At 44.3% G+C, this 26,779-nt stretch overlaps 1 protein-coding gene across 1 annotated transcript in view; it reads right to left on the minus strand.

The window, feature by feature from the left end:
- Positions 1-511: 511 nt before the first annotated feature.
- SLCO1C1 (solute carrier organic anion transporter family member 1C1) overlaps positions 512-26,779 on the minus strand; it is a 32,404-nt gene continuing 6,136 nt past the window's right edge. The window contains exons 3-15 of the mRNA XM_061582696.1: positions 20,956-21,097; positions 20,698-20,830; positions 20,036-20,157; positions 19,159-19,305; positions 17,969-18,067; positions 16,681-16,926; positions 15,542-15,706; positions 13,396-13,591; positions 10,966-11,122; positions 8,586-8,770; positions 3,451-3,515; positions 2,330-2,447; positions 512-865 (exon numbers count right to left, since the gene is read on the minus strand). Coding sequence (XP_061438680.1) covers positions 643-865; positions 2,330-2,447; positions 3,451-3,515; positions 8,586-8,770; positions 10,966-11,122; positions 13,396-13,591; positions 15,542-15,706; positions 16,681-16,926; positions 17,969-18,067; positions 19,159-19,305; positions 20,036-20,157; positions 20,698-20,830; positions 20,956-21,097 — 1,998 coding nt within the window. The 3' untranslated portion in view covers positions 512-642. The remainder of the gene's footprint in view (positions 866-2,329; positions 2,448-3,450; positions 3,516-8,585; positions 8,771-10,965; positions 11,123-13,395; positions 13,592-15,541; positions 15,707-16,680; positions 16,927-17,968; positions 18,068-19,158; positions 19,306-20,035; positions 20,158-20,697; positions 20,831-20,955; positions 21,098-26,779) is intronic.

A 26,779-nucleotide genomic window follows, 5' to 3' on the forward strand; every position in this document is an offset into this window, starting at 1 on the left:
CAATGTCTGCCCTACCTTTTATATGTAACAGTAAGCAATTGTTCTCAAAGTATCTAGGAGCAGTCTTTTTGCCCTGTAAAGCAGGGGTGGAGAGCCCATGGTCCTCCAGATATTGTTGGACTTCAACTTCCATCAGCCCCAGCTGTTTTGGACAATGGCCAGGGATAGTGAGAGTTATAGTTCATCAACATCTGGAGGGCCACAAGTTCCCCATCCCTGCTCTAAAGAATGATGTTCTACACCAAGAGGATTTTAAAAAAAGGAACAGTTGTTGCAATGGTACAATTGTTTCTGGGTGACACCGCCTCAATGGCAAACCAGCCAGAATTTCCATTCTGAATGGAAGATTCTCTTAAGGAATGACATGTTAAACTTTTGCTGCATTAAAAGGAAAAGCTCCACTCTCATTACATGCAAAGCAGGGAGAGTTTTGTTCTGCATTTTTATAAAGGAAAATGCAAACTTGCATTTTTGTTAAGCCTCTACAAGTTCTACAAAGGTATTTGGGTATTTGGAAGCTTATCATATTTAGCAACAAGTTACACCCCACCCCCTTATCCAAGCACATTAACACAGGAGCATGGAGCATAGGTCAGAATTTCCCGCTTGGAACAGAATCCGCTTAAAATGCATCAAGTCTTCCTAAAGTCGTGTTTCTTTCTCTGACCAGTAGGTTGTCTGAATCAAATGGTCACTGTTGATAAAGTCACTTTTCCTGCTTTGGACAGATGTCGCCTCTCCCCGCCCGCTGATTGTGATGTTTTCATTGTGTAGAATATACCTTTTCTTCAGAACAATCAGGACAGCAACACTTAAGAATGTGGACATGGTGCCCAAAACCACAGTCAAACCCAGATAGATATACCTGTGAAGTAGGATGGGAAGAGCTGTCAATTTCCATTCTCTGCATTTCTGATTTTTCCTGTCTTAAATATGGCTCTCCACATTTCTGCAACAATTTGCATTTTTTTTTTAAAAATCCTCATTAAAATTCTTCAGCATTTTAGTGTGAATTTCTCCCTATGAACACATTTTCGTATGCAGTTTTGACCAATGCAGATATTTTTGCAAGCAATTTCTCCGACTGTAATGCATTTTTGTATTATTTTTACTAATGCATTCAATTTTATACACACTTTCCCCCAGTATATGCACTTTTGTAAATATTGTTTGGTTGGAGAACTATATTGCAAAGTTTGGATAAGTGCAGATTTTGAATGATGGCTGTGTTTTGATGCTCATAATGTTTTGGAAAGTGAGAATTTGATAGATTCGGCTTTAAATGCAAACTGAGTCAAATTTCTCCCCCATTCCTACTGTGAGGCAAGAAGAGTTTTGAATCCATTGCTTATATTGATGACTTTTTGCTTAATTGTGTTCCCCAACTCATAATTACCTGAATTAAAAGAATATGAATTTGCCTAGTGCTAATCCTCAGATTTATTATTATTATTATCATCATTATTATTATCATTATTATGCTTAATGCCAAAATAGACTTCTATATGGTTTACAAATATAAAAGCAAATTGCACAAGCATTAAAATATAAACATCTATAATTAAAATGCACAATAAAATAACTGCATTGTCCTGTGTTATAAATTGAACCAATATGGACTGAACACTGTTTTTCTTAGATCTTTTACAACACAGAATGTCAAACTAGGTTCTGCACATGTACAGAATTTTTTTTCAAACTTGCATCTATCCAGCTCCTAGCACCAGTTGCTCAGAACTAAGCAAATGCACATAGCTGGGATTTTGAAGGTTCCACTAAGGAGAGTTCAATTGTCAATAGTTTTGTGGTCATTATTCCACAGCAGGGGCGGAGAACCTGGGGCCCTCCAGCTAGATTACAATCCATCATCCTTGACTGTTCACCATGTTGGCTGGTGTTGTTGGGAAATGGAGTCTAACAACACTGAGAGGGCCACCATTTTCCCACCCCTGCCCTACTGGAGGATTTATCATCCAATGTTGGTAGGGTGCTGTTTGAAAGCCATGGGCAGCATTTAATGTAGCAGAAATTGCTCACTGACCTTAGAATTTGGAGGCAAAGGTTTTCCCAAGTCTCTGTGAGCATTTAGCTGGCTTGGACCTAGGGTGCCATGCCCCCTATGACATCAGAGCAGCTGAGCTAATGACAGCAGAGGGGCTGTGACTCCTCCTGCTTATTCATATCCACTATGATGTCAGAACAGACCAGCAACCCATTGACAGATGATAGTCAAAGCCTGTAGGTTCTGCACTTATTACAACAACCAGAGAAGGTTCTGAAGAACAGAAGATTACATATGTAGAAAAGAAATTGCAAACCCATTCGTTACCTAAACGCATTAGAATCATACAGCCGGCAAGCACCTTGACCTCCACACCTTTTGCTTCCCCATTTGAGGCAGGTTGTATCTATTGATACTCCAAAGTATACTGGAGCTGGGATTCCTGCTGTATAAAGTAAAACAAGCATACATGTTGCCACCACTTACCATATGCTTAGAGGCACACATTAACCAAATTCTTCCAAGCTACACAGGAAGTGGATTGGACTGTGAAAGACCAACCCAAATTGTGCTTGCATTTTTACAAATGTGTAGGCCACTACAATATCTCAGCAAGGAGGTCTGGTCTCCTGTTCCCTGGTGTATTCAGCCACCCAATTTCCCTGCTTTTAAAAGTTTGATAGAAAGATCTGCCACTATAGGTACGTTCTTAAACAGCAAGGGTTTTACCATTCAATAGTAGATCAGATGCTTTGCATGTAAAAGGTCCTGTGTTTAATCTCTGGCATCTGGGGAAGAAGATTGCCTGAATTCTTGAAGAGCTGCTGCCAGTCAATGTACACCAGTGCTCCTCAACCTTGGGTCCCCAGATGCCTACAGCTCCCATCATCTCCAGCCACCATTGCCAATGATCAGGTATGATGGGAGTTGTAGTCCAGCAACGTCTGTGGCCCAAAGACTGAAGAACACAAGCAATACTTAGCTTGATGCATCAGTGGTTTGATTTAGTTTAAGACAGCTTCATTTGTTCCCGCATGTTAAAGAGAGATTTTAATCAGATCCTCAGACAGAGCAGGAGTATGTGTAACCTTGGGAAAGGGAAGGGCCATTGTATCTCATTGAGCAGTTATCAATGAGCCTCTTACTGTAAATAATGGTTGGGTGATCCAGTGTCCAAGGGTCAAAAGGAGCAGGGAAGTAAACTACAGGTCTCCACTGAATTCTACGGGGTTCCCATTTCATATGTGCAACTCTGCACATGCTCAGAACTATATGCAAGGAAGTGAGAGGCTCATGGTATCCATTTTTAGGCATCTCAGGCTTAAGCAGGTTTTAAATTATAAATTATAATTTAAATTATAAATAATAATTTAATAATTAAATAAATAATTTAAATTAGAAATGCTAGTGAGAGCCAGAGTGAGAGGAAACACAAGATTCATACTTACCAAGAACTCTGACGGCTAAAGTATAGATGCCGAGTGCAAAAGATTTAAGTTGTGGGTTGATGCATCTGAAAATTATGAAGCAGAAAAACCTCATTTATGAACATTTAAAAGATGTTGTGATGTGAACTTAGCTACAAAGTGTGGATCTGCTGTAGAGCTTGGAAAAGTTACTTTTTTTGAACTACAACTCCCATCAGCCCCAGCCAGTATGGCCACTGGATTGGGCTGATGGGAGTTGTAGTTCAAAAAAGTTACTTTTCCAAGCTCTGTAAAATGCTTATCTCACAGAGGAACTGCTTGTACATATTGTAGGACAGCTGTAACTCAGAGAAAAAGAGAGAGGGGTTTGTGGGGGATGGCGGTGGAAGAGACACTGGTACACTCTAGTCTAGTGGTCGGCAGACTTCAGGCTTGTTGGATCTACTTTACTTTTTACTAGAGCCCCAAGAGCTAGGCACAACATGTGAGCCCCCCTAAACTGCCCCATGGCCACCACCTGTGGCCCCAGATTGGACCAATACACCCTGTCACAACCCAGAGACTACCAGCCCCACCCTGGATCCATCCACAAAGCAATTCAGGGGGCTATTTGTTTTAAAAATCTTTTTTAAAGTGTGTGCCCAGAAAGGAGCAGAGGAGATGTTGCTGAGAGTCAATGGGTGCTTCTGGGACTGCACAGAATGGATTTGTCCCACTTACCAGCTGAGAAGCAGAAAGATTCCATCCTGCGGTTGCTCCACATTTGCAAATAGCTTTTCTGCCTTGTAGGAAAACTGCTTGTGAATTAAAAGTGACCAGGACTGTGCAGGATGGAACCATTACCTGTGTGTGTTTTGTTGCTTTTTATTAATTGTTATTCATTTTTATTCATTTCCAATTTTTCCCCTCCAGGTTTTAATTTGCATATTCACACCTTCGTCTCTCTAGTATTACCCGTCCCGCTGTTTGTAATTTAGGCTGTGCACACAAAACCCACACACATCTTTCGTTAATACCTCTATTAAATTAAGAACCAAATATAGCAAACTTTGCTCTGAAAAACAACCAACTATTGAGTAAACTAACCAGCCGCTGGACATAAGCATTGGGGCTGTGCACTGGATTCGGCTGAAGCCCGAGCTGAATCAGGGTAATTGGAGGGGATCCAGGCTTCAGCCGAGTCAGGTCAAGACATCCCCAGATTGCCTTGGGTCAGGTCAGGCTGTCCAGAGCAATCCAGAACTGTCAGGGAGTGGAGCATTGGGTGGGAAGGCTGATGCTCCTTTGCAAGCCCCTTCCGTGCAGCGTCTCTTTCCCCTGCCCCTGCCAGTTGCATGTTTAAATCCCTGATTGAACAGGCATTCATGGTGGTGGTGGGTAGGTAGAAGAGGAATGGCAGCTTCGCCTTCTCCTGTCTCCTTCATAATAGCCTGTTGAATCACAGTTTTAAACTCATTGTGGGCAGGGAAAAGAGGAATGGCAGTCTGTCCTTCTCCCACTCTCTTTGTGATCACATATTGCACCAGGGTTTTAAAGCCCCTGCTGGCTGTGTGCAGACATACTCCTTCCCCTGACCAAGAGCAGGGGGGGTTAATCCAGGGTGAGGTGGTTGGTCCCCAGGTCAGGGCAGGGGAATCTGTGACAGCCCTAATAAGCACAGTTCATTGAGTTTAATCATGTACACCAGCATTCCCTGACTACAGTTCCCATCATTCCCAGCCGTCGGCCATGTTGGCTTGGGCTGATGGGAAGTTGGGGTCCAACAACATCTGGAGGGACATAGCTTCCTCAGTGGGTGTTGAGCCTCCACTTCCCCATGAGGGCCAGGGAGGGGGGAGACACGAGTTCCAGGTTTCCCAGCTGTCAGAGGGTGTGGAAGACCAAGGAATTGTTGAGTCTGAGCAAGACCTTGGGAGGGGGAGTGAGTTTGACTCCTGGCCAGTACCCACAGATGGTGTGGCCTCGGAAGCGGAGAGCGCGCCGCCCCCCGACAGGTTGGAGGAGCCGTTGGAAGATGTTCCAGAGGAGGTGGTGACTCCCCCTTTACCAAGCGGTTCCCGGGATGCCTCAAGCGCGTCACTGCCCCCTGACCTCGAGCCGGTTGCTAAGGAGATGGTTCTTTCGGACGAGCCATTGGAAGCACACACCCTGTCACTCCGGTCTCGACACTGTGAGAAGTGGACAGGACAGAGACAGGACTTGCGGAGAAGCCAGAGATTACGATCTAAAACTTTCCCTACTTAAGACTGCCGCTCTCTGGGTTAAGTTGCTGAGTCAACTTTCTTCACGCATTGCAGAGCATGTCTAGAGTGAAGTTAGGGACTTCTAGTGAGCTAGCTTAGAGATTTCTATGAAGCGTACTGCTTTTGATGTATCCATTACTTTAATAAAACAAGATTTGATTGCACCTGCGTCTCAGCCTCGTGAATCCCGCTCTGAACAGGACAGTGGGTCAGCTTACAGTAAATTCTTAGAAACCATTTGGTTGGTACTTGATCTGAGATGTTATGCGCTTGCTTTCCATGACTTTTCCATTAGAAAGTTTTAAAGAATTGCTCTGAAGAGTGAATGTCTGTTGTCCAGTACATGCCATGCATGCTATAAATAGAATCATGCAAGGCTTAATGGAGGAATTGCATTTGCTTTCACTAGGAAGTTGCTGAACTGGGAAGGAATTAGAGAGTACTACCAAAATAAGAGGAAATTTAGATGATATGGCACTGGTGATGTCGTCGTATTCATGCCATGATCCCTGATTGGATGGAATTCAGCCGGGGACAATTTTAGTAAGAAGAAAAACACCAGCAGCCAGGAAAAAGACTTGAAAAGAAATTAAAGGAGCATACCAAAATAAGAGTATATCAAAAAAAGAGGAGATTTAGATGACATAGCACTAGTGATGTCATCATATTCATGCCATGATCACTGATTGGCTAGAATCAGCCAGGTGACTATTTCAGTAAGAAGAAAACACCAACAGCCAGGAGAAAGACTCTGAGGTGAACTGACAACTATTACATGTAATGCTAATTATTATGATGTGATAATTAATCATTCATGTTGCCAAACATGAGGTGTGACATTTGCAGCCTATTTAATAATGTGCATCCTGGAAGAAGGGTTGCACCTAATCTATTTCTGTGGGTGCAATGGCTTACATTCCTTAAAATTCACAGATTTGTTTCATATGTGATTTCTCTTCCTTCTTTTTTCTTACATTGTTAATTTATGTCATGGATTTTGCATATACACAATGTTGTGTGTGTGTGTGCGTGCACCCACGCACACATGTGTACATATAACCCTCCAATAATTCTTCCATCCCTTTTAAAAAGTACAGGTTTCAGTAGTGATATAATACTGCCACCTTTGGGATTCTAGATGAATTACACTTGAGTCCAACGTCAATATTATGGATTTTCCCCCTTCTTTGATATAATACCCAGAAATATTTTCAGAACAGGCTGCCATCAGGAGGCATTTTCATCTTGTTAATCCTATCACTTCATTTCAGATGCTTAATTTAAAATAGGAAAGGTTCAGGAGAGGCTTCAAAACGTGAGGGGGGGGGGAACAAGAGGTATGGACATTTTCCAGTCTTGCAGATAAGGACCAAAAAATGTACCACCCACAATAAAAAATTGATCATAGTGGATCTGACAACCTAGGGACTAGAAAACAGCACAGATCTGATAATACAGACAGAATGTTGGTATTGCCCAGTGGTGGCTCAGATGCTAAGTAAACCCTTCCCCTCGCAAATCCTGGTAACAGAAACTTTATTTGTATCTTACTTGCATATAACACACACATGCATGCAGAAAAAGAACCAGGGCCACAGCTTTGCCCCTACTTTTTCACCTGTCTATTCCCATCCCTAATACGCACAAGTGGAGCATAGACAATAGGTCACATCCGCACCATACATTTAAAGCACATTTAATGGGCATTTAAAGCACATTTAATGGGCATTTAAAGCAAGTGGTTTCCCCCAAAGAATTCCCAGTACCCTTAACAAATGACAGGTCCCAGGATTCTTGAGTGGGGGGAACCCATGTGCTTTATATGTACATTAAATGTGCTTTAAATGTACGGTGTGGATGTGACCTTAAAGAGTAACTTCAACTTGACTGGGTCATCTCTAGTTATTATAAATGCAGGCTTCCACTATGCAGCTTTGTTTTTTAAGTGCCCTTTCAAAACATCTAGTAGACCTTACTTACATCATGATTTCACAACGTTTTGTGATTTCCAGCCTCAATCCCTACTGATAGCCAATGATATGGAGTGAGGAAGGGCTGTAGTTCAGTGGTGGAGTGTCTGCTTTGCATGCAGAAGGTCCCAGCTTCAATTCCCGGCATTTTTAGGGAAGACTGAAAGAGACCCCTGTTTGAAACTCAGGAGAGCTGCTGCCAGTCACTGTAGGCAATACTGAGTTAGATGGACCAATGGTCTGACTCAGTATGACATGTAGGAAAAACGCAGAAAATCATCATGCCACATGAGGCAAGTTCTACTAGATCTGGGCTAGGGAACACGTGGCCCTCCAGGTGTTGTTGGACTACAACTCCCATCAGCCCCAGTCAGCATGGTCAAAGGTCTGGGATGATGGGAGATGTAAACCAGCAATATCTGGAGGGCCTCAGGTACTCCCTCCCCATACTAGATGTGAAAGAGAAAAGAGAGAACTTGACAAGTGGCTAAGGATGCTTGAGGAATTCATTTTGTGTGAATTCCAGTGTCAGCTTCCCAGATGGACGTGTGGATCAGAACATAATTATCCTTCAGGTTTCACATATATCTGAATTTTGCAATACAATTCTTCACTCAAAAATGTACTGAAAAGCATTAAAACACATATTTTAGGACAAAATATGTTTAGAAATGTGTACACTGAGATAAAATACATATTTAAGTACATATTTGGTTTAACAATGTTCTTAAATGCTTATGGATCTTCATGCTGACCTTTTAAAAATGCAGATTAATGTAGAAACAGGATGGAATGAACACATGAGAAACTGACACAAGCCAAAAATAGATTGACCTGTCCATTCCTACAAACGCCACATATTTACTGAAAAAAATTATCTTGGCCCTTTGTCTTCAGCCTTGGAAATACATATTTGTGTTCAGTGGAAATGACAGCTATTTACCTTAGAAGTAAAATGTATCCAGGGGTGCCTCCAATCGACAGTGTATAGGATGTGATTACTGATATGACCAGAAAATAGAGAAACATTTTTGGACATTCATTTCCTTTTTGGCATGGTCCTACCACAGCTGAAGAAAGTCTTGATGGAAATTCTGTGATTTCCACACAGCTGCAGTTATGAAATATCTGGAACGGAACAAATAAAAATAAGGTTTCAGAAACTGCTGTATGGTGATGTTACACAATGTCAATCTTACTTACTTACTTACTTATTTATTTCATTTATATCCCACCTTTTTCTTCAAGGAGCTCAAGATGGCATACATGGTCCTCCCCCCTCATTTAATCCCCACAACAACCCTGTGAGGTAGGTTAGGCTGAGATGCAGTGACTGGCCCAAGGTCACCCAATGAATTTCGTGGCTGAGTGGAGATTCAAACCCTGGTGTCCCAGGGTTCAAATCTAGCTCCCTAACCACTACACAACACTGGCTGTCTTGGATCTGGTTACAGAAAATCAAGGCATTTTAAAACTCAGGCACATTGTTCATAACAGTTTAAAAAGCTTAATGTTTCCAAATGCCCCAGTTTTTTATTGTTCCTAATGCCACAATGATGATTTCGGGCACCAAGGCTTTTGTAAAGCTTCTGGTGTTACAGTTTGAAACAATCACATTTGACCAACTCCTTGAAAACTTTCCAGAACTAGGTTGAACAAGGACAAAATGGGCTGGATTTCAAGGTGTCCTTCCACTCTTTGAAGGAGCCTTTTCATGAATGGAAGCAGTTTTGATACAGCAGAGATTTCCATGAAAGAAGTGGAGGGGGACAATTTTGCTGATTCCACATTCCCCCTGCAGCTCCCACACCACCTTCCACACTGTTTGAGAGGACCCCTTAGCCCTCCGTAGCAGCCTTTTGGGGAGTGGAGACACAGAGAACTGCAAGAGAAGGGGGAAACATGGAAATGGACTGGCTTCAAGTCGATTCCGACTTATGGTGACCCTATGAATAGGGTTTTCATGGTAAGCGGTATTCGGGGGGGGTTACCATTGCCTCCTTCTGAGGCTGAGAGGTAGTGACTGCCCAAGGTCACCCAGTGAGCTTCATGACTATGTGGGGATTCGAACCCTGGTCTCCCAGGTCATAGTCCAACACCTTAACCACTACACCACACTGGCTCTCAGAGAAGAGGAAGGAGTCTGTAAACATCATGTCCACTTCATTCCATTCCCAGGAGCTGACTGTATCTCATTCTGTGAGCAGAAGTTCACTCTCAGATCTTTGGATCCAGCCTAAGGACTTGCAATTTGGAGAGGTGTTAAAACAATTACAGGTTTCATTGTGCCAAAATCCACCTGGGCTGAGCAGATCCAGAGCCGTGTTTGATAGGCGCTGAGCAAGGCACCCTCCAGCCCCCCACTCCACCAATCTAGTAGGTCCTCCACCCCTTCGGTTAGCACCCCATGCCACTTTGATGGGTAGCTCCCTCCAACAATGCTTACCCAGGGGCAGCAGCAGACTATCTGCAGACCATCCCTATTTCTTTTCTTTTAAAAACTGGGGCTTCCCCCCCTCCAAACTAGGGCAGCAGGGCTGGTGGCATTTATAAGCAAAGCACCAAGGGAAACCACGTGGCAGCCTCTGGAGAGAGCATTCTGGAGAATGAACCTGCAGCCTCACTTGACACTCTGCATCTGACTGCCAGTGACCCTACTATACTCATATAAAACAGAGATGTCAGTGACCAGCATCAGCCACAATGCTAGTTGCTGATGCTGTGCCTCAGCCTGGGCTGACTTCACCCTTACACAGGACCTTAATAAGGACTGTGTGAATTGGCCTTTAACCAGTATTGGGGAGTCCATTAGGATGAATGAAGCACTGCCCCACCAACCTCAGTGTGCCCCCAGCCAATCCCAACCTGCCTGCCTCCTTACTTGCAGCCGATACACAGTGGAAACTAGTGGGTCTGATGTCAGTGGGGCAATGAAACCATTCTGGGTTTTAGTCCAAACTTTCAGGGAAAGCTGTCCAAGGTCCTGAAGCCTAAATAGGCTTCAGCACCTTGGGCAGATTCTTAGGAGTTTGATTTAAGCACCTTGGACAGCTCCTTAAAAGTTCAGACTAAACCCTGGAGCAGATCCACTGACAGCGGAGCCACCAGTCCCCACAGCACAAGTGATGGCACTGCCTGCCAGCTTCCTTAGCAGGCAGAAGGATGGGAACCAGATTAGAATTCATTGGATCTTTGCTAGTCATTGGGTCTGGCTCCAGCTTCTTTTTACTGTTGATCTCTCTGCCTTCCACCCTCACAGTTCCAATAGGTACAAGCTGCTCTAAACTTATAAAGGAGAAGGAGCCAGACAGAAAGAAACTTACCAAGTTCTTCCCACTTCCATTGGATGTTTTGCAGCCAGCGAGGCAAGCTGAGATGTAGGTGATTCCGTTTTCCCCACATATGGGGTCCCATTCATTGTTGGAGCAGATGCATCCTGAGTTGCACTCAGAAAACAGAGTTCGTTCCACCTGATTGTGGCTGCAGAGGGGAATAAAAGAATTAGAAGAGCTTTTTCCCCTCTGCATGTGGGGGGCTGCTGGGGGAACAGACACAGCTCATGGAGTGGGGTGGAGCTGTTGTGTGAGGTTCCCAGCTCTCCAGGGGGAGGGGGGAAGAGAGACAGTAGGGAGGTCAGCATGGTGCTTCTCCCAGTGCTTTGGTACTATGTTGACCTCCCTATTGCCTCACCCCTATCCCTATCCCTCCCAGAAAGCAACTATGACCCACCTGTCATGGGGTCTGCAGAGCATTCCTGGGGTGATCAGGAAGAGGAGGAGGAGGAGACCTGGGACCTGGGGAAGGGACCCAGTGGGTTCCAGCAGCAGGAGGCTGAAACAGGAAAAGGCTCCAGCACTCTAGATAGTGACAGCTCTGCTCCCTTAGTTTCAGTTCCAATGGAAGAAATGCTGCTCTCTGACAATGAGCAGTCAAGAAAGCAACAGGAAAATGCAATGGAAAGTGATTTCCAGCCACTGGTATTCAGAGGCAAACTCAGTAGAGGCAGAACATAGCCATCATGGCTAGTAGTCATTGATAGCCTTATCCTCCATAAATATGTCAGATCCTTTGGGTTTTATGATGGAAGAAAGGTGGGATGTAAATGTAATAGATAAATACTGTTGTGCGCCACCCCAACATCCGAGCGGTGAGCGGTCTCCAGGGGTCCTTGTGCTTACCCAGGGGTTTGGTTTCCTTGGAAAGAAGTTCAGCAGAGACTGTGGTGTCTTTATGAAATATGGTTTATTTATTTACACACATCCCAACCTGAGCTTAAGATGAAGGACTTCAAAGCATCAGCCGTCAAATAGATCTTTCTTTTCCATCAGGCTTACAGGAGGCACCCTAAAGCCATGGTGCAGAGAACCAGCCTCTCTGCCTGTCTCCAGTTCCCAACCTTTACTCTAACTCAACTCAAAACACAAGCCTCTCCTTGGTCTCAGGAAGGGGGGGGTCTCTCCTGAAGAGTTTCAGTAACAATAGGATATCTCTGGCTCATTTGCTTGATAGGCCCATGAACTCACTTGGTCGCTCTCTTTGGCGAACAAAGGGAGATCTGGCCAGCAGAGCAGATTTCTCCCCTCCAGGTGCAGGGTTCCAAATCAGAGGCTGGAAGGGGACTCAAAGAAATCATCCATCTCAGCCCCAAACCCATAACAATACATTAACTTCAGTGAATTTGTCAAGCTCTCTTTTTGAAAGCCATTTTAAGTGGGTGGCCCTCACCTAACAGCCTGGGAGATACACCTATAAGCTAAAGAGCATCATGCATATGGACAGAAAAAACACCCACCACCTTTTCCATCCCTGTTAAGAAAAAGGACCCATGGAGCACATGCAAACAGGCAAGTTTTTTTAAAAAACCTTTAAGGAAACTGCAGCAGCTGTGAAAGAGGCAGCACCAGTGACAAAGAGGAGAGGCCATAGCTCAGTGGCAGAGCATCTGCCTTGCATGCAGACGGTCCCAGGTTCAATCCCCAGCATCTCCAGGTGGGGCTAGGAAAGACCCATGCCTGAAGCCCTGGAGAGCTACTGCCAGTCAGACTAGACAGTACTGGGATAGATGGACCAATGGTCTGATTCCGGCAGCTTAGTATGCTATTAAGACTATCTGGAAACTTCACCTGGCCCAGAACACAGCATCTGGAACAGGCACACGAGTCTGTCTGTGTGTGCTGCAGTACTTGAAGGAAACTGCAGTGAAAGTGAAAGTGGCAGGACAGCAGCTGCAGGATTTTTCTTATTGATTTACTATTTAGCAAGACTTATATATCACTTAATCAAACAATAGTAATAGTCTCTCAGTGGTTGTCATAATGTGATATAAAATATTCATTAAAAATAGCAATGAAAATAGACTTTAAAACCAATAGACATAATAAATTATCAAAATATAGATGAAATCAATAGATTTTGAACACAAATGCAAATAATAAAATTGCATAACTGGGTAGGCTTGCCTAAACAAAAATGTCTTTAGCAGGTGTTGAAAAGAGTACAATGAAGACATCTGCCTGATATCAGTGGGCAGGAAGTTCCAAAGTGTAGGTGCTGCCACACTAAAAATCAATTTCTCGCAAGTGTGAAACAAACATTATGGGGCACTTGTAAAAGTGTCCATTCTGCAGATCGAAGAAGATTGGACATGGTATATACAAATATAAATACTGTAGAAGGTTGGCTGTACTTTGGCAAATGCAATTGGCCCAGCATTTTGCCCAAGCTATTCCCCAACACCCTCTGGTGGAACATACCCTTTGTAGGAGATGGTCAAGCCTGCCACATCAGCATTCTTGCAACCCATGGCGAAGAGCGAGAGGAGGAGCAGGTAACCAAAGAAGGAGGATCCTAAGGACAGCCTAGCTGCCCCCAAGACATTCAGCCTAAATTTCTTCATGATCAGCCCTCCGGAGAATATCCCAAGGGCCACAGCAGGAATATTAATGAGACCTACGCCCCAACAAAGAAGAAAATCAATACAATATAGTCTCATTTTTAAGGATACACAAATTCTGCAAGCTATATATAATATCTTTCTGCAACAGTTAGTTAATGGTTTCAGATTTTAAATTTTATGGTTTTATTCTGTATTTATGTGTGTTGTAAACCTCTTTGATTTTTTTTTATGAATAGTGGTATATATCTATATCTATATCTATATGAGAATCAAGGACAGGGAACCCTTTTCAGTCTGTGAGCCGCAAGCCCTTCTGTGTAACTTTCTGTGTGTTACATGCCAAAAATGGGCAGGGCCGAGACCAATATGGGTGGACCAATTAATGTAAATTTTACATTCTTACTATAGGCTAGCTTCTACACACACCCCTCTCTGTCCTTCCTCCAAGCAAGCAAGAGGCATGATCAGAGTTCAGGGGCACATCCCAGCCAGGCAAATACATTCAAGGAGGGTGCAGAGCAAGGTCAGTGAGGGGCATGAGCCCTGAGGGGTCAGAAAGAGAGACTTGGAGGGCTGCATTTGTCTCTCATGGCCTGAAGGTCCCCACCCCTGTTCTGAATTAATCCCAATATCCATCAGACAATATTCTTAATATATTTTTCACGGCTGCTAAACCTCGAAATCTGAAGTCATCCATTTGCCTTATTTTTCTCTCTTTGCCTATCCTCTCCCTAAAGGCAATTTATCTAAACCTATTTTGGAGTCTTGCATTACGATGCTATAGCAGCCTTTGCCATCCTGGTACGCTCCAGGTGTTTTGGACAACAACTCCCATCAGCCCCTGCCAGTCGGGTCAATGGTCATGGCTGATGGGAGCTGTAGTCCAAAACATATGGAGGCCCCAGGCTGGTGAAGGCCATGCTATAGTAACAGCAATAAATGTTCCACATATTCTTCATAAGTGGTTCTTCCTCTGCTTTGCATAATCTTAAATGGTTTCACACACAGCTAAAGGCTTAGAAGCTCTAAGAAAAGCTTGCAATACAAAGGAGGGCACTGTGTTATGGGCAAGAATTGCTTCTAAGTGCTTTCCCCCCTCCTAAACAGCATTCACAGATTGTGGGAGTTGAATAGGTGCCGTGCCAAGAAATTCCAACTTCCATGTTCGAGGAACAAAAACAGAGGAGATGAAAGTGTAGGCAACTGGCAGTTTGTGGGCCAAAACTGGTCCAAAAATGAAAACAATAAGTATGTATCTTTCAGTCACAGGGACAGAGAACCTGTGGCCCTCCAGTTGTTATTGGACTCCAATTCCCATCTTCTCCAGCCAGCATGGCCAACAGACAGGGGTGATGAGAGATGTAGATCCAGCAACATCCGGAAGCCTAAAGGAGCCTCATCCCTCTTCTGCTACAACCCTGTAACAGTCTTCTAACTTATGGTGTCAGGAGGGAGAAACTGAAAGGTCAGGGAAGACACCATTACATCTCCTGTTTGGATTTGAATCTGATGGAGAGAAAGATTCTGGAATTAGCAAAGCTTGCTCTACTTTGAGCCAGGTGTTAATGAGCCCTTGGAATTCTTTTTTGAGCCTAGCTCAGGACATCTTTTATGGTATCTTTACCAGAAGCACATTGGCTGCGTGATTTGCATGTTTTCTATCTCTCCCACTCCCTATAAAGCCATTACTCAGTCTGAAGTTTTCAGCCTTGATTAGCTCAGGATATATGGCTGGGCAGCCTGGGATATCCTGGAGAAATGTTATCAGTCTTATAGCAACTATTTTGCTTTCCTCAAGATTCCATTCAATGTTTTGCTCAAAACTGGAAGCTCCATATCGGCTTCAAAACTTTGCTTTCGATGAAGTACCTAACGGAAGTGCTATCCTGAAAACTCTGGCTTGTTTCCAGTATAAACTGGAACTATAAAACTATAGTTCCTTCACCAAACCCAGCACAAAGTGGTGTCGACATCATCCCTATAAAAAAGCAGGGAAGACATACCTATGACAAAATTGGTTTTTGAAGATGATTGTCCAAATTGCTCTTCAATATATTTTGGTTTGTAAGTCACCATGCCAATGAGAGAATTAAACTGGATGATGCTGGAGCAGAGATGTAAAAAATACACTGGATTCCCAAAGAGGCTTTTCAACGAAGGCAGAAAATCTGTAAAATGAAATGGTGGCACACTATTGACAAAGTGACTGGAAAACCACACTGATGGAAGCTTGTCATAAAAAAATTGTTTTCAAAGTCCTTGCAGAGTGCTGGTTCTTCCTTATTCCAGCCATTGGACCACGAATGGGGAACAAGTGGCCCTCCAGATGTTGTATTCCAGCTCCAATCAGCTCCAGCCAACATGGCCAATCATGAGGAAGGATGGGAGCTGTAGTCCAACATCTGGTCATGTGTTCTGCATCACTGATGCAGAAATGTGGCAAATTTAACTACAGATTTGAAAAACTGATAAACCTCAAAGAAACGGAAACTGATTTAAGAACATAAGAAGAGCCTTGCTGGATCAGACCAGTGGCCCATCTAGTCCAGCATCCTGTTTTCACAGTGGCCAATCAGTTACCCATGAAAAGCCCACAAACAGGACCTGAATGCAAGAGCACTTTCCCCTCCTGTAGCTCCCAGCAACTGGTTTTCAGAAGCACGTTGCCTCTGATTAAGTTACAGATCCATCCATCCCTAGTTGCTACTACAGGCAAAGATCAAGTAATCATGTGGCTATTCCAACACACATTAAGCTCAATGTGAAGCTACAGTAGGCCCCCGCTCATACAGTGGGTTACGTTCCGGACCCCCATTGTAAAGCGAAAACCGCTGTAAAGTGGATCCCATTGACTTACATTGACCAAAATGGCATCCGGCGGCAAAAAAAAAGCGGTAAAAGCGGAACAAGTGCTGTAAAGCGGGGCCTTTCTACAATTCACAACCGCTGTATTAGCAGAACGCTGTAAAGCGAAGCGCTCTAAAGCGGGGCCCTACTGTATTCAGCCCACATTCCCAATAAGCTAATTTGGTCTTTCAGCATCCGAGGGTATGAAAGCAAGCCGGTGCTACAAGTTGAGACAATTACCAAAGCTAGATCAAAAGTGTAAATATGTATGAATTAAGCAGCCACGTTACCTTACCTTTCGCCATCTCTAGAAACTTGACTTCCTCTTGGTAGGCGACGCAATGTTCTCTGCTATCTTCGGTGAAGAACTTGGATTGTTCAGAGGAAGTGCTGGAATCCTTTTGGGTCTCTGGCCTTGGGAGATGTTTTGGTAAGAACCAGAAAGGGATTGCAGCAAGGATGCTGACCACCCCGGCAATTAAATAACCAAGCCACCAAGCCCCTACCCACTGGGAGTCCTGGTGAGTTATGGTGATGCTGTCTGGGGAAAGAAATGAAGACTTAGGTCATTAATAGGAACATTTCAAATATTGAGCAGAGTCAGGTTATGGTAGGGGTGGGGGCCTTTACCTCTTGGACGTGTTGGGAGTGGGAACCTAAGGAAGAGAAGAGGCAGAGGCAGGAGCAGACAGTGTGGTGGGGCAATGTTGTCAAGCTACCCTCCTGACACTGGAATACTGCAGCTTACTTGGACAGTGGGGGACAAGTGAAGTTGGGGCTCCACAAGCACATTGATATGAGTGCTGCGTTGGCTCCACTGGTCTGAAATTCAACTGGATGGGGTGTAGGGATTTTGGTGTGCTTACATTACTCTTGAGGTGACCAAAGGGTGTTTGTGGGAATCCTTTCTTTCATTTTACAAATCATCTCCCCAGTGGTCTGCATTCTGCAGCCTTTCCAAGTGCCCCTGCTTCAGTTAGAGCCCTGGGAACAACATCATTTGGTAACTCCTCCCATGGGGCTTTTTCAGATCAGGAAGTGTGGGCAGCTGGGAAGGCTGAAGTATTCTAGAGAAATTTTTGAATGTTTACAAAAACACATAAGCTACCCTGGGTCACTGTGCAATGAAAGGGTAAGCTCAAAAACACACTGATCAAACTTCTAAAGTCATTCTCAAGGGCCCTGGGAATGAGGTAGAAAAGTGGAAGCCTTCTTAACCGGGGAAATTGGAGGACAGATTTCAGCAGAGCACTGTACAAAATCTCTCAGTCCCCTTTGGACCTTTAGTTAACAGCTTCCTTTTGAGCTCATTAATCTGCAGCTCTTCTTGGCCAGCTTCCACACCAAGTGCTGGACATGAAAACCCTCCAGATAATTTAAGTGGAGATAACTAACTTAGCCTCAAAATCCTGAAGGTGGAGGTTATGCACCCCATCCTTTCCCAGGATTGGCTGCATGTTGAAGTGCTTTTTTATATTGACCACATTACAATGAGGCAGCCCTGTAGATACGGATATAAAACCACTCTTGCCATTTGCATTTTGAGATCCAAGAAACCACACTGGCCATTTGCTCAGACTCACCCATGTCTACAAAGCCAATGTCTACATATAGTGTGGCACACAAAGACCCCAATAGGAAGCCAAAGATGGGGCCTATTATTGCAACGGTCTGCACACACCCTGCAAAAGGAAGCAGAACAGCCTCATTAGCCTGAAAAGTTATAAACTGTTAATAAGAATGAGGAGAATTGCTGGTCCCAGGCTATGGTCTGAAGGCACATGAGGCCAGTCCCGTGCTGAAGCTAAGCAGGGTCAGGTCTGGTCAGTGCCTGGATGGGAGACCACATGGGAACCACCTTGGGTTTCTATCATGAAAAGAAAGGTGGGGTATAAATGTAATAAATAAATAATAATAATAATACTTATAAAAGGGGGGACACCACCATCTTCATGTGTTCTGACCCAGTTCTGTTCTCTTGTACCTAAGCTCATATTCAAAGGAAAGGTGACACTGAAGACCACCATGCCTGTTCCAGTTTTACAAGCCATCACCCAACCTACATTGAGATCATTTGTGGTACGCTCTGTTCCCGTTATTGCTTCTGGTTATTGAGTTGCCCAGTTAAGAATGCTGGGAATTGAACTGGGTAGTTTGGTGGAGAAAGTGGATAGGGAGACATTTTCCTCCCTCTCTCATAATACTAGGATCCTTGGGGTCATCCAAGGAAACTGAATGGTGTGAGAGGGACACCAGCTGGGAAGGCTTTAAATGAGGATGAAACAAATTCATGGAGGATAAGGCTATCAATGGCTACTAGCCATGATGGCTATGGATTACTCCCAGTGTGTGGGTCTAAATACAAGTTGCTGGGAATTGCAAGCAGAAAGCTGGTGGGGTTTCTATAGGCATCTGGTTGCCGCTGTGAAAATAGGATACTGGACTATATGGGCTTTTGGCATGACACAGCCGTACTTTTCTTGTGTTCTTATAGTGAAGTCTCTCACTGTGCAATTCTATGCATGTTTCCTTAGAAGTAAACATGTTCAGTGGGGTTTGCGCCCGGGATATGAACATCAGGAAAGGGTTATTACTCTTTTGTCTTGCTTATGTGCTTCCTAGAGGTATCTGCTTGGCCAATGTAGGAAACAAGGTGCTGGACCTTTTCTCTAATCCGTTAGGGCTCTTTTAACATTCTTATGAAAGTGAAGAACCATCTAGTATGGCAGTGAGAGAAACAGAAAGACTGCTTCATTTAAAAAAAAAAAAATACCGATGTAAAAGGCTGCACTCTCTTCTGTGGCATAGTCATCAATGTATGCAATTCCCAAAGGCTGGATTGGTGTTTCCCCAATTCCACGCAGTAGATTACCCAGCAAAACGTAGATCCACATGGAAATTCCGGTGTCCTTTTCACACCCTGCCAGCAAAAGCCAAGGAGAATGAGGTTTGTATTTTTTAGACATTTTTAGAGTCTTTCAACACATACACACTAAGGCTGTGCACAGCCCTCCCAACCCACCTTGGGCCCAGAACCAGATGCACCAAATTGGGCCAAGCCAGAGACCACCTCTGGACCTGAATCAATTTGGAGAGTGTGGCTAATGTTTAGTTTGTTTGTTTTTAAAAATCCCACCCTTAATTAAACATATGGTTAGGAAGTGGGCAGGGGAAGGCAATGCTGCACTCTCCTAACCAAGAGAAGGGGTTCAATCCTGCGAGGTGCCACTTTGGAAGCAGCATCTCTGTAGGGAAGTTGCTTGAGAAGGAGCACTCTGCACCCGGCAGGATCGAATCCCACACTCAACAGCTGTTGAGCAGAGGACTTGATCTTGCATGATACTGCTTCAGGGGGCAACGTGTCAGGCAGAAAGGAGAGGCAGGCATAGGCAGGAAGAAGGCAAAGTTGGGGAGAAGGAGAAGTCGAGCAGGAAATCCACTTGAAAAACAGCACCCTGCACTCATCACCCACAGGCATCCACCCAACCCACCCCCACCTTCTGCCAGGAAAATGCAGCCAGTGTAGTTGGTCCCTCCTTCCCACACAATTCCTGCCTCTCCTTTCTGATCGACACCCTCTGACAGGTCCACATTGCTCTGGAGCATGCTACAATGTATAAAAGAATAAGAATAAATTATTTTCTTCCTACCTCCATGGATTTTCGCCTGAGATCTTTCCAAGATAGAGACCGGTATTGGGTTCTGATCCTGTAGACACGGGGATATGCTGACAGTTGAATTGGAGGAGGAAGAAAATATCTCATACCTATAGCTGTGTAAAGATCAACAGTTTCTTTACAAGGATCCCACCTATTAAAAGTTGGGGAAACTTTTTTTAAAACTTATTCCAGATGTCTATTGATTTAGGAATGGATTCTTAAGATGCTGTACCAGGAAATAATAGCTTAGGGTTGGAGAAGTCATAGAATAATTTGCAATGTGGAGTGCCAGCCACTCAGCCAGCCATGTTCTTTTCCAGAATACACCTTCCATTTACCTGCATATCTCTTCTTCTGACGAGAGAGGGGAGGGAGATTGTCTCTCCAACAACATTCTGAGGCCACTGAGTACTCAATTGTACTGTCCTCTGGGTCCCTATCCTTGGTGTCCCCTCCCCTCAACAGGTTTTTTTTTGTAGATCTGCAAACTTTGGGGGATTCCCAGAACTTGTCAGTACCTCCCTCTGGTGCACAGATGGGGCCATTTTGTCTACATAATGATTGGCACTCACCTCTAAACTTTGGAAATAAAAGGAATGATTAGCTTTCACACTTGTTTGTGAAATATTAGCTACAAAGAGGGGTGTACTTACTGTCCCATAAAGAACTGTGGCATGGCTATCAGAAATGTCCCGACAGACATGATGAGGCAACCGGCCCCAATGATCTTTGGCCTATGAAGCTTGGCTCCGAAGTAGCTTACCAGAATTATTATTAAAAGGTTCCCTTTAAGAAACATGGAAAAATAACATAGGGTAACAAGAAAGTCCATGAACGACAAGCGCACAGTTAACTCATCATCTGCAAAGTACATTGTAAATAGCGGTAAAATCTTAGCTTATGTCACATACCAATTTCAAAGCTGCCATCTATTAGGCCAACCAGAGACGAAGGGATGTCAAATCTTCTTTCTATCTGGGTGATGGTACTTTTCAGGTAGCTTCCTGACAGAGCTTTTGCAAAGTAAACAAATGATAACGCAGCAAGAAAAATCTGCAAAAATAAGTAAATAAACATGGCAGTGCTTAAGAATGTTTTGCCAGCATAGTGCAACATGGCGACTAAGGTTCAGGCTGGCCCTACCATTAGACAGAGGAAGGCAACTGCCTCAGGCAGTAGATAGATGCTGGGGGTCAGTGATGGTGGCAAACCCTAGAATCATAGAACAGGGTTGCCAGGTTCAGGACCTGAGACTGACCCGGTATCTTTAGGAGAAGAGAAAGTCAGCCAAGTGCAGGTGTTCTTGCAACACTGTAATGGGAAAAACCACAAGGTGGGATTTTCCCTTCCTCCTGCACATCTTTTAAAGATACAGAAGTCCTCTTGGAGGCTGGGCCTGGCAACCAAGAAGTCGTCTGTATCTTTAAAAGTTGTGCAGGGGGGAGGAAGAATTCCACCTTGTGGTTTTTCCCATTATAATGTTGCAAGAACACCTGCACTTGGCTGACTTTCTCTTCTCCTAAAGATACAGGATCGATCTCAGGCCCTGAACCTGGCAACCCTAAGAACAGTAGAGTTGGAAGGGGCCTATAAGGCCATTGAGTCCAACCCCCTGCTCAATGCAGGAATCCAAATCAAAGTTTGCCCGACCGGTACCTGTCCAGCTGCCTCTTGAAAGCCTTCAGTGTTGGAGAGCCCACCACCTCCCTAGATCATTGGTTCCATTGTTGTACTGCTCTAACAGTTAGGAAGTTTTTCCTGATGTTCAGTCAAAATCTGGCTTCTTGCAACTTGAGCCCATTATTCCATGTCCTGCACTCTGGGACGATCAAGAAGAGATCCTGACCCTCCTCTGTGTGGCAACCTTTCATGTACTTGAAGAGTGCTATCATATCTCCCCTCAGTCTCCTCTTCTCAAGGCAAAATATGCCCAGTTCTTTCAGTCTCTCCTCATAGGGCTTTGTTTCCAGATCCCTGATCATCCTCGTTGCCCTCCTCTAAACCTGTTCCAGTTTGTCTGCATCCTTCTTAAAGTGCTGAGCAAGCCCTCCAGCTCCAAATGATTTTTTGTAGGCAATTTTGCCTAATGCAGACATTATTTGCAAAGCAGTTTCCTGCAGTATAATGCATTTTAATGTCATTTTCACAAATATATGGACTTCTATGTACACTTAACCCCAGCATAGCATGTTTGTACACATTTTTTGGCTGGAGAACAAAATGTAGAGAATTTCAAGGGACGACTGTGTACCAAGTCACATGGTGTTTCAGAAAGTGCATATTAGGTAGATTTGCCTTTAAATGCAAACTGAATCTAATTTCTCCACTTTCCCTAGCTGTCATCTTTGCCACAGGCAGCAAAATGTCTCCACACTCCTAAGGTTGCAACCCTATCCATTTCGTCTCCGAATGAAGTTAAGCCCCATCTTGAGTTCACTTGGGTAAGTATAGGATTGCAACCTAAGACTACAATCCTGAACATACTTACTGGGACACAGTGGGCCTTACTTCCGAGTAAACATGCTTAAGATTACACTGTAAACATTTTGAGCCAACCCTATTTCTTCTGCAGATTTCAGGTAACACTTGGGGTCAGTGATATACTAGAAAAAAATTAACAAAACAAGTATAACTCCCAATATCAGATAATACAATAAATAAAAGAAATAATACATCAGTAAGCTATACATATACATTAACCTTTAATAAGATATAAGCTTATCTTAAGCCTCAGAACACAGTCTTGTGCACCTTTACCAAAACCCTGGTCTGCTCTGGTTGTAAATTCTAAGGGTGGTATTCAGTGCTAATACTATCCAGAGCAGACATATGGAAGCTAACGGACATGATGAACTTAGATTCATTAATTTCCATGGGTTTGCTCTGAGTAGGACTAACATTGAATACCACCTATCATTCTGACAACCAGCCTCTTGCAAGGTTTATCTTAACTTAGTAGCAGAGAGCAAACTTGTGCCCATTTACCAAAAGGTAAACCAGCAAAGTAACTATTCAAGGTTATCAGAACATCGGCTGTCGAGATTCGCTTTGCTTGTTCAATCCTAAACATTTAATGACTTGTCACAAAGACCAATCCTGTGCATGTACACTAGGGATGGGGTTCACCGCCTAGTTCTGATCTGCTTGTATTCCGATAGTCCATCATTTGATCCTGATCAGCCCTTTTTTTTGTTCCTGCTTGTTTTGGCACTTGCCAATTCAATCTGCTGCTGTTGTTGTTTTCGTTGTGAAAAAAAATTGCGTAATTTTAAACGTAAATGCTTATGTAAATGATCACAGTGTTCCACTTGTATTTGCTTCCTATTAACACATCAGTAAGGCAGATAATCGCCTTTGAGTCTGTCTCTTGCCTCAGGTTAATAGATGTTAACAGTGATCATTATCACAGCTACACAGGCATTATGAATGCATCAGCTTAGAGGAAATACAATCATGAAGATAATTACATAAAATCAGGGGGGAAATTGGGAAAAAGATTCATGCCGATTACAGATGTGGCCTGCCGCAAGAAATCAGTTCCGGTCCAGAAAGAGAGCAGACTGTCGTATTCAGTCAAAATCCGGTACTAAGTCCCATATTCTCCCCCATCCAAAATGTGCACTCATCAAAGCAGGGATTACTTGCCTTGTCCTATCTTATGGGCAACCTTCCAGGGGCTACATGCCAGTGGTGGGTGGGGCCAATGAACAAAGTGGGTGGAGCAATGAATGTCAATCTTACTTTTGTACATTAGGCTAGGTTCCATACACACTCACACACCCCTCTCTATTCTCTATCCAGGCAAAGCAACAGACATGATCAGGGTTCAAGGACACATTCTAGTCAGGCAGAGACTATACGGTTTCGGCCCAGTTTACCTGATGGAGCGCCTCCAGCGCCACCAATTATGCCGCCCGACAAGATCAGCCACTCAGGACCTTCTCTCAGTCCCACCAACTAAAGCAGCTAGGTTGGTGGGGACTAGGGAGAGGGCATTTTCAGTGGCGGCCCCCACTCTCTGGAACTCCCTCCCATACGATCTTCAGCATGCCCCTTCCCTGAACGTATTCCGCAAAGCCTTGAAGACCTGGCTCTTCAGACAGGCCTTTGGGACTTCCGGGGAGGGTTAATTTTTAGTACAAATTGCCTATTACTCTGAACTGTTACTATTTTACTGTCATGTTGTATTTTATTTGTATTTTATTGTGATGCATTTTGCAACTGAATTGTACGTCGCCTAGAGTGGCCATTGGCCAGATAGGCGACACACAAATTAAATTATTATTATTATTTATTATTAAGGAGGGTATGAAACAGGGCCAACAAAGGGTGTGAGCTATGGAGAAGGGCCAGGCTTGGAGAGCAGCATTTGGGCCCCCAGCCCTGAGGTTCCTCCTCCCAGACCTAAGGTGTACAACTATTAAAAATAGCTAAGGTAGGAAAGCAATGACAATCGCAATAAACAACAAAAAAGCCCACTTTTTCTGGTTGGCTAGCAACCCTATACACAGCTCAGAGAAAACTCCAAACCTGGGGAAATTGCTGGCTCTTTAATATGATTGTCTGTCTATTTTTGGAGGCAATAAGCCGGTTCCTTAACGGCTCGGTGGCAACTGAAGGTTTATTCAATGAAGGAATCGGATTACTACTGAGGCAGGCAGAGAGGGGGAACGATCTCATTTGTCTCGTAATGCAAGTTTAATGAACACAACTTGCTTTTCATTCCAATTCAGGGAGGTACTTAAGTGCTGGTCTACCCAGAGCCTTGAAGAAGCTTCGATCCCTCTGTGTCAACATATACTCTGGTTGGGTGCTGGGGAAATGCGTTGACAGCAGCGGGCAAGGGGGGGGAGTGCGTGCTGCAGAACGGCTTTGCCGCCCCAACAATAATTCAAATTCAAAGATGTTCCAGTGCTTTTTCAAGACTGAAGCTCTATTTGGTATTGGGTATGCGCATCAGTTGTGGCCAAGCCCAGCCCTGGCCAGATGCTGCACCATTCCTTCCCCACGCCTCTTCTGCAAGATGAGATTGGCAGTAAACATCAGTCTAATGTCCACTACATCTCCCTTGCATGCAGAAGGTCCCAGGTTCAGTTCCTGGCATCTCCAGGTAGGGCTGTGAGAGTTCACTGGCTGAAATCCTGGAGAGCTGCTGCCAGTCAGTGTAGATGATACTTAGCTAGATGGACCAAGGGTCTAGCTTGGTATAAGGCAGCTTCCTGGGTTCCTTATATTGGGATAGACCCAGAAGGTCACCGTGGCTTACTGGGGGGGAAGGTGGGAGGTAGCGGGGAGGTTGGGGCAGTGCAAATGCACCGGTGGAGCCAATCCAGTGCTGTTGATGGTGCATTGCCCCCATGCTGACCTTCCTACCACCTCGCTCCTCCCTCTCAGTAAGCATCAGTGCCCCACTTGTTGGGAAGCTAGCATAGTTACTTCTGGGCCTATCCCAATGTAAACCTTAGGAACCTAGGAAGCTGCCTAAGACTGAGCCAGACCTTTGGCCCATCTAGCCCAGTATTGTTTGCACTGACTGGCAGCAGCTCCATCCCATCCGGTGAGCCGCTCTCGGATGGAACCAAATGCCACCACCGCCATCCCCAAGTCCACTGCCGTTTGGGCAGTAGAAGTTAGGGTTGCCAGGCTCAGGGCCTGAGAATGATTCTGTATCTTTAAGAGAAGAGAAAATTCATCCAAGTGCAGGTTTTCTTGCAACACTGTAATGGGAAAAACCACAAGGTGGAATTCTCCCTTTCCCCTGCACAACTTTTAAAGATACAGAAGACCTTTTGGTTGAGCCTCCAAGATACAGAAGCATTCTCAGGCCCTGAGCCTGGCAACCCTAGTAGAAGTAGAAGCAAAAAAAAAAAAAAAATGAAAGGGCCCAGCAAAACAAATCACTGCCAAGATGGTGACAGAGGGGGAGCTTACTTTTAGCAGTTGCTGCTTTTTAAAGTCTTTTGAAACATTTTTTATGTAGGGGGTGCTACCATTTCCCATTCACAATGTCCCAGAGTGAAGCTGCCTCCAGGTCTTAGTGCTGAAAAAAAATAGTAGCCAAGCCAATGGAAAGGCCGAGGCAGCAAAATAAAGTTACAGACAGTCTTTCAAGCTGCCATTTACTCCTAAATATATATCCTCCTACAAGAGCAGCAGTCTCACCCCACCCCCTGCCCAAATAAGACACTCCCTTGCCCCATTTTGGGGAGTCTAAATTCTCCAACTATCTAGATGACAATGCTGTGATTAGTAGGAGCCAGCATGGGTTTGTCAAGAAAAAATCCTGTCAAACTAATCTCATCTCTTTTTTTGATCGGGTCACTAGCTTAGTAGATGGTGGAAATGCTGTAGATGTCATCTATCTAGATTTCAGCAAGGCGTTTGACAAAGTCCCCAACGACCTTTTGATTAGCAAACTGGTCAAATGCGGACTAGATGGAAATACTGTCAGGTGGATTCACAACTGGTTGGAAAACCGTACTCAAAGAGTGGTCGTCGGTGGCTCTGCTTCGGACTGGAAGGAGGTCTCGAGTGGAGTGCCACAGGGTTCTGTCCTGGGGCCGATACTCTTCAACATTTTTATCAATGACTTAGATGATGGGGTGGAGGGAAGCCTTATGAAGTTTGCGGATGATACGAAACTGGGAGGGATAGCTAACACAATGGAAGACAGGAATAAAATCCAAAGGGACCTGGATAGACTAGAAAATTGGGCTGAAATTAATAAAATGACAT

This window comes from Rhineura floridana, chromosome 8, assembly GCF_030035675.1.
Source record: "Rhineura floridana isolate rRhiFlo1 chromosome 8, rRhiFlo1.hap2, whole genome shotgun sequence".
Taxonomy (NCBI): domain Eukaryota; kingdom Metazoa; phylum Chordata; class Lepidosauria; order Squamata; family Rhineuridae; genus Rhineura; species Rhineura floridana.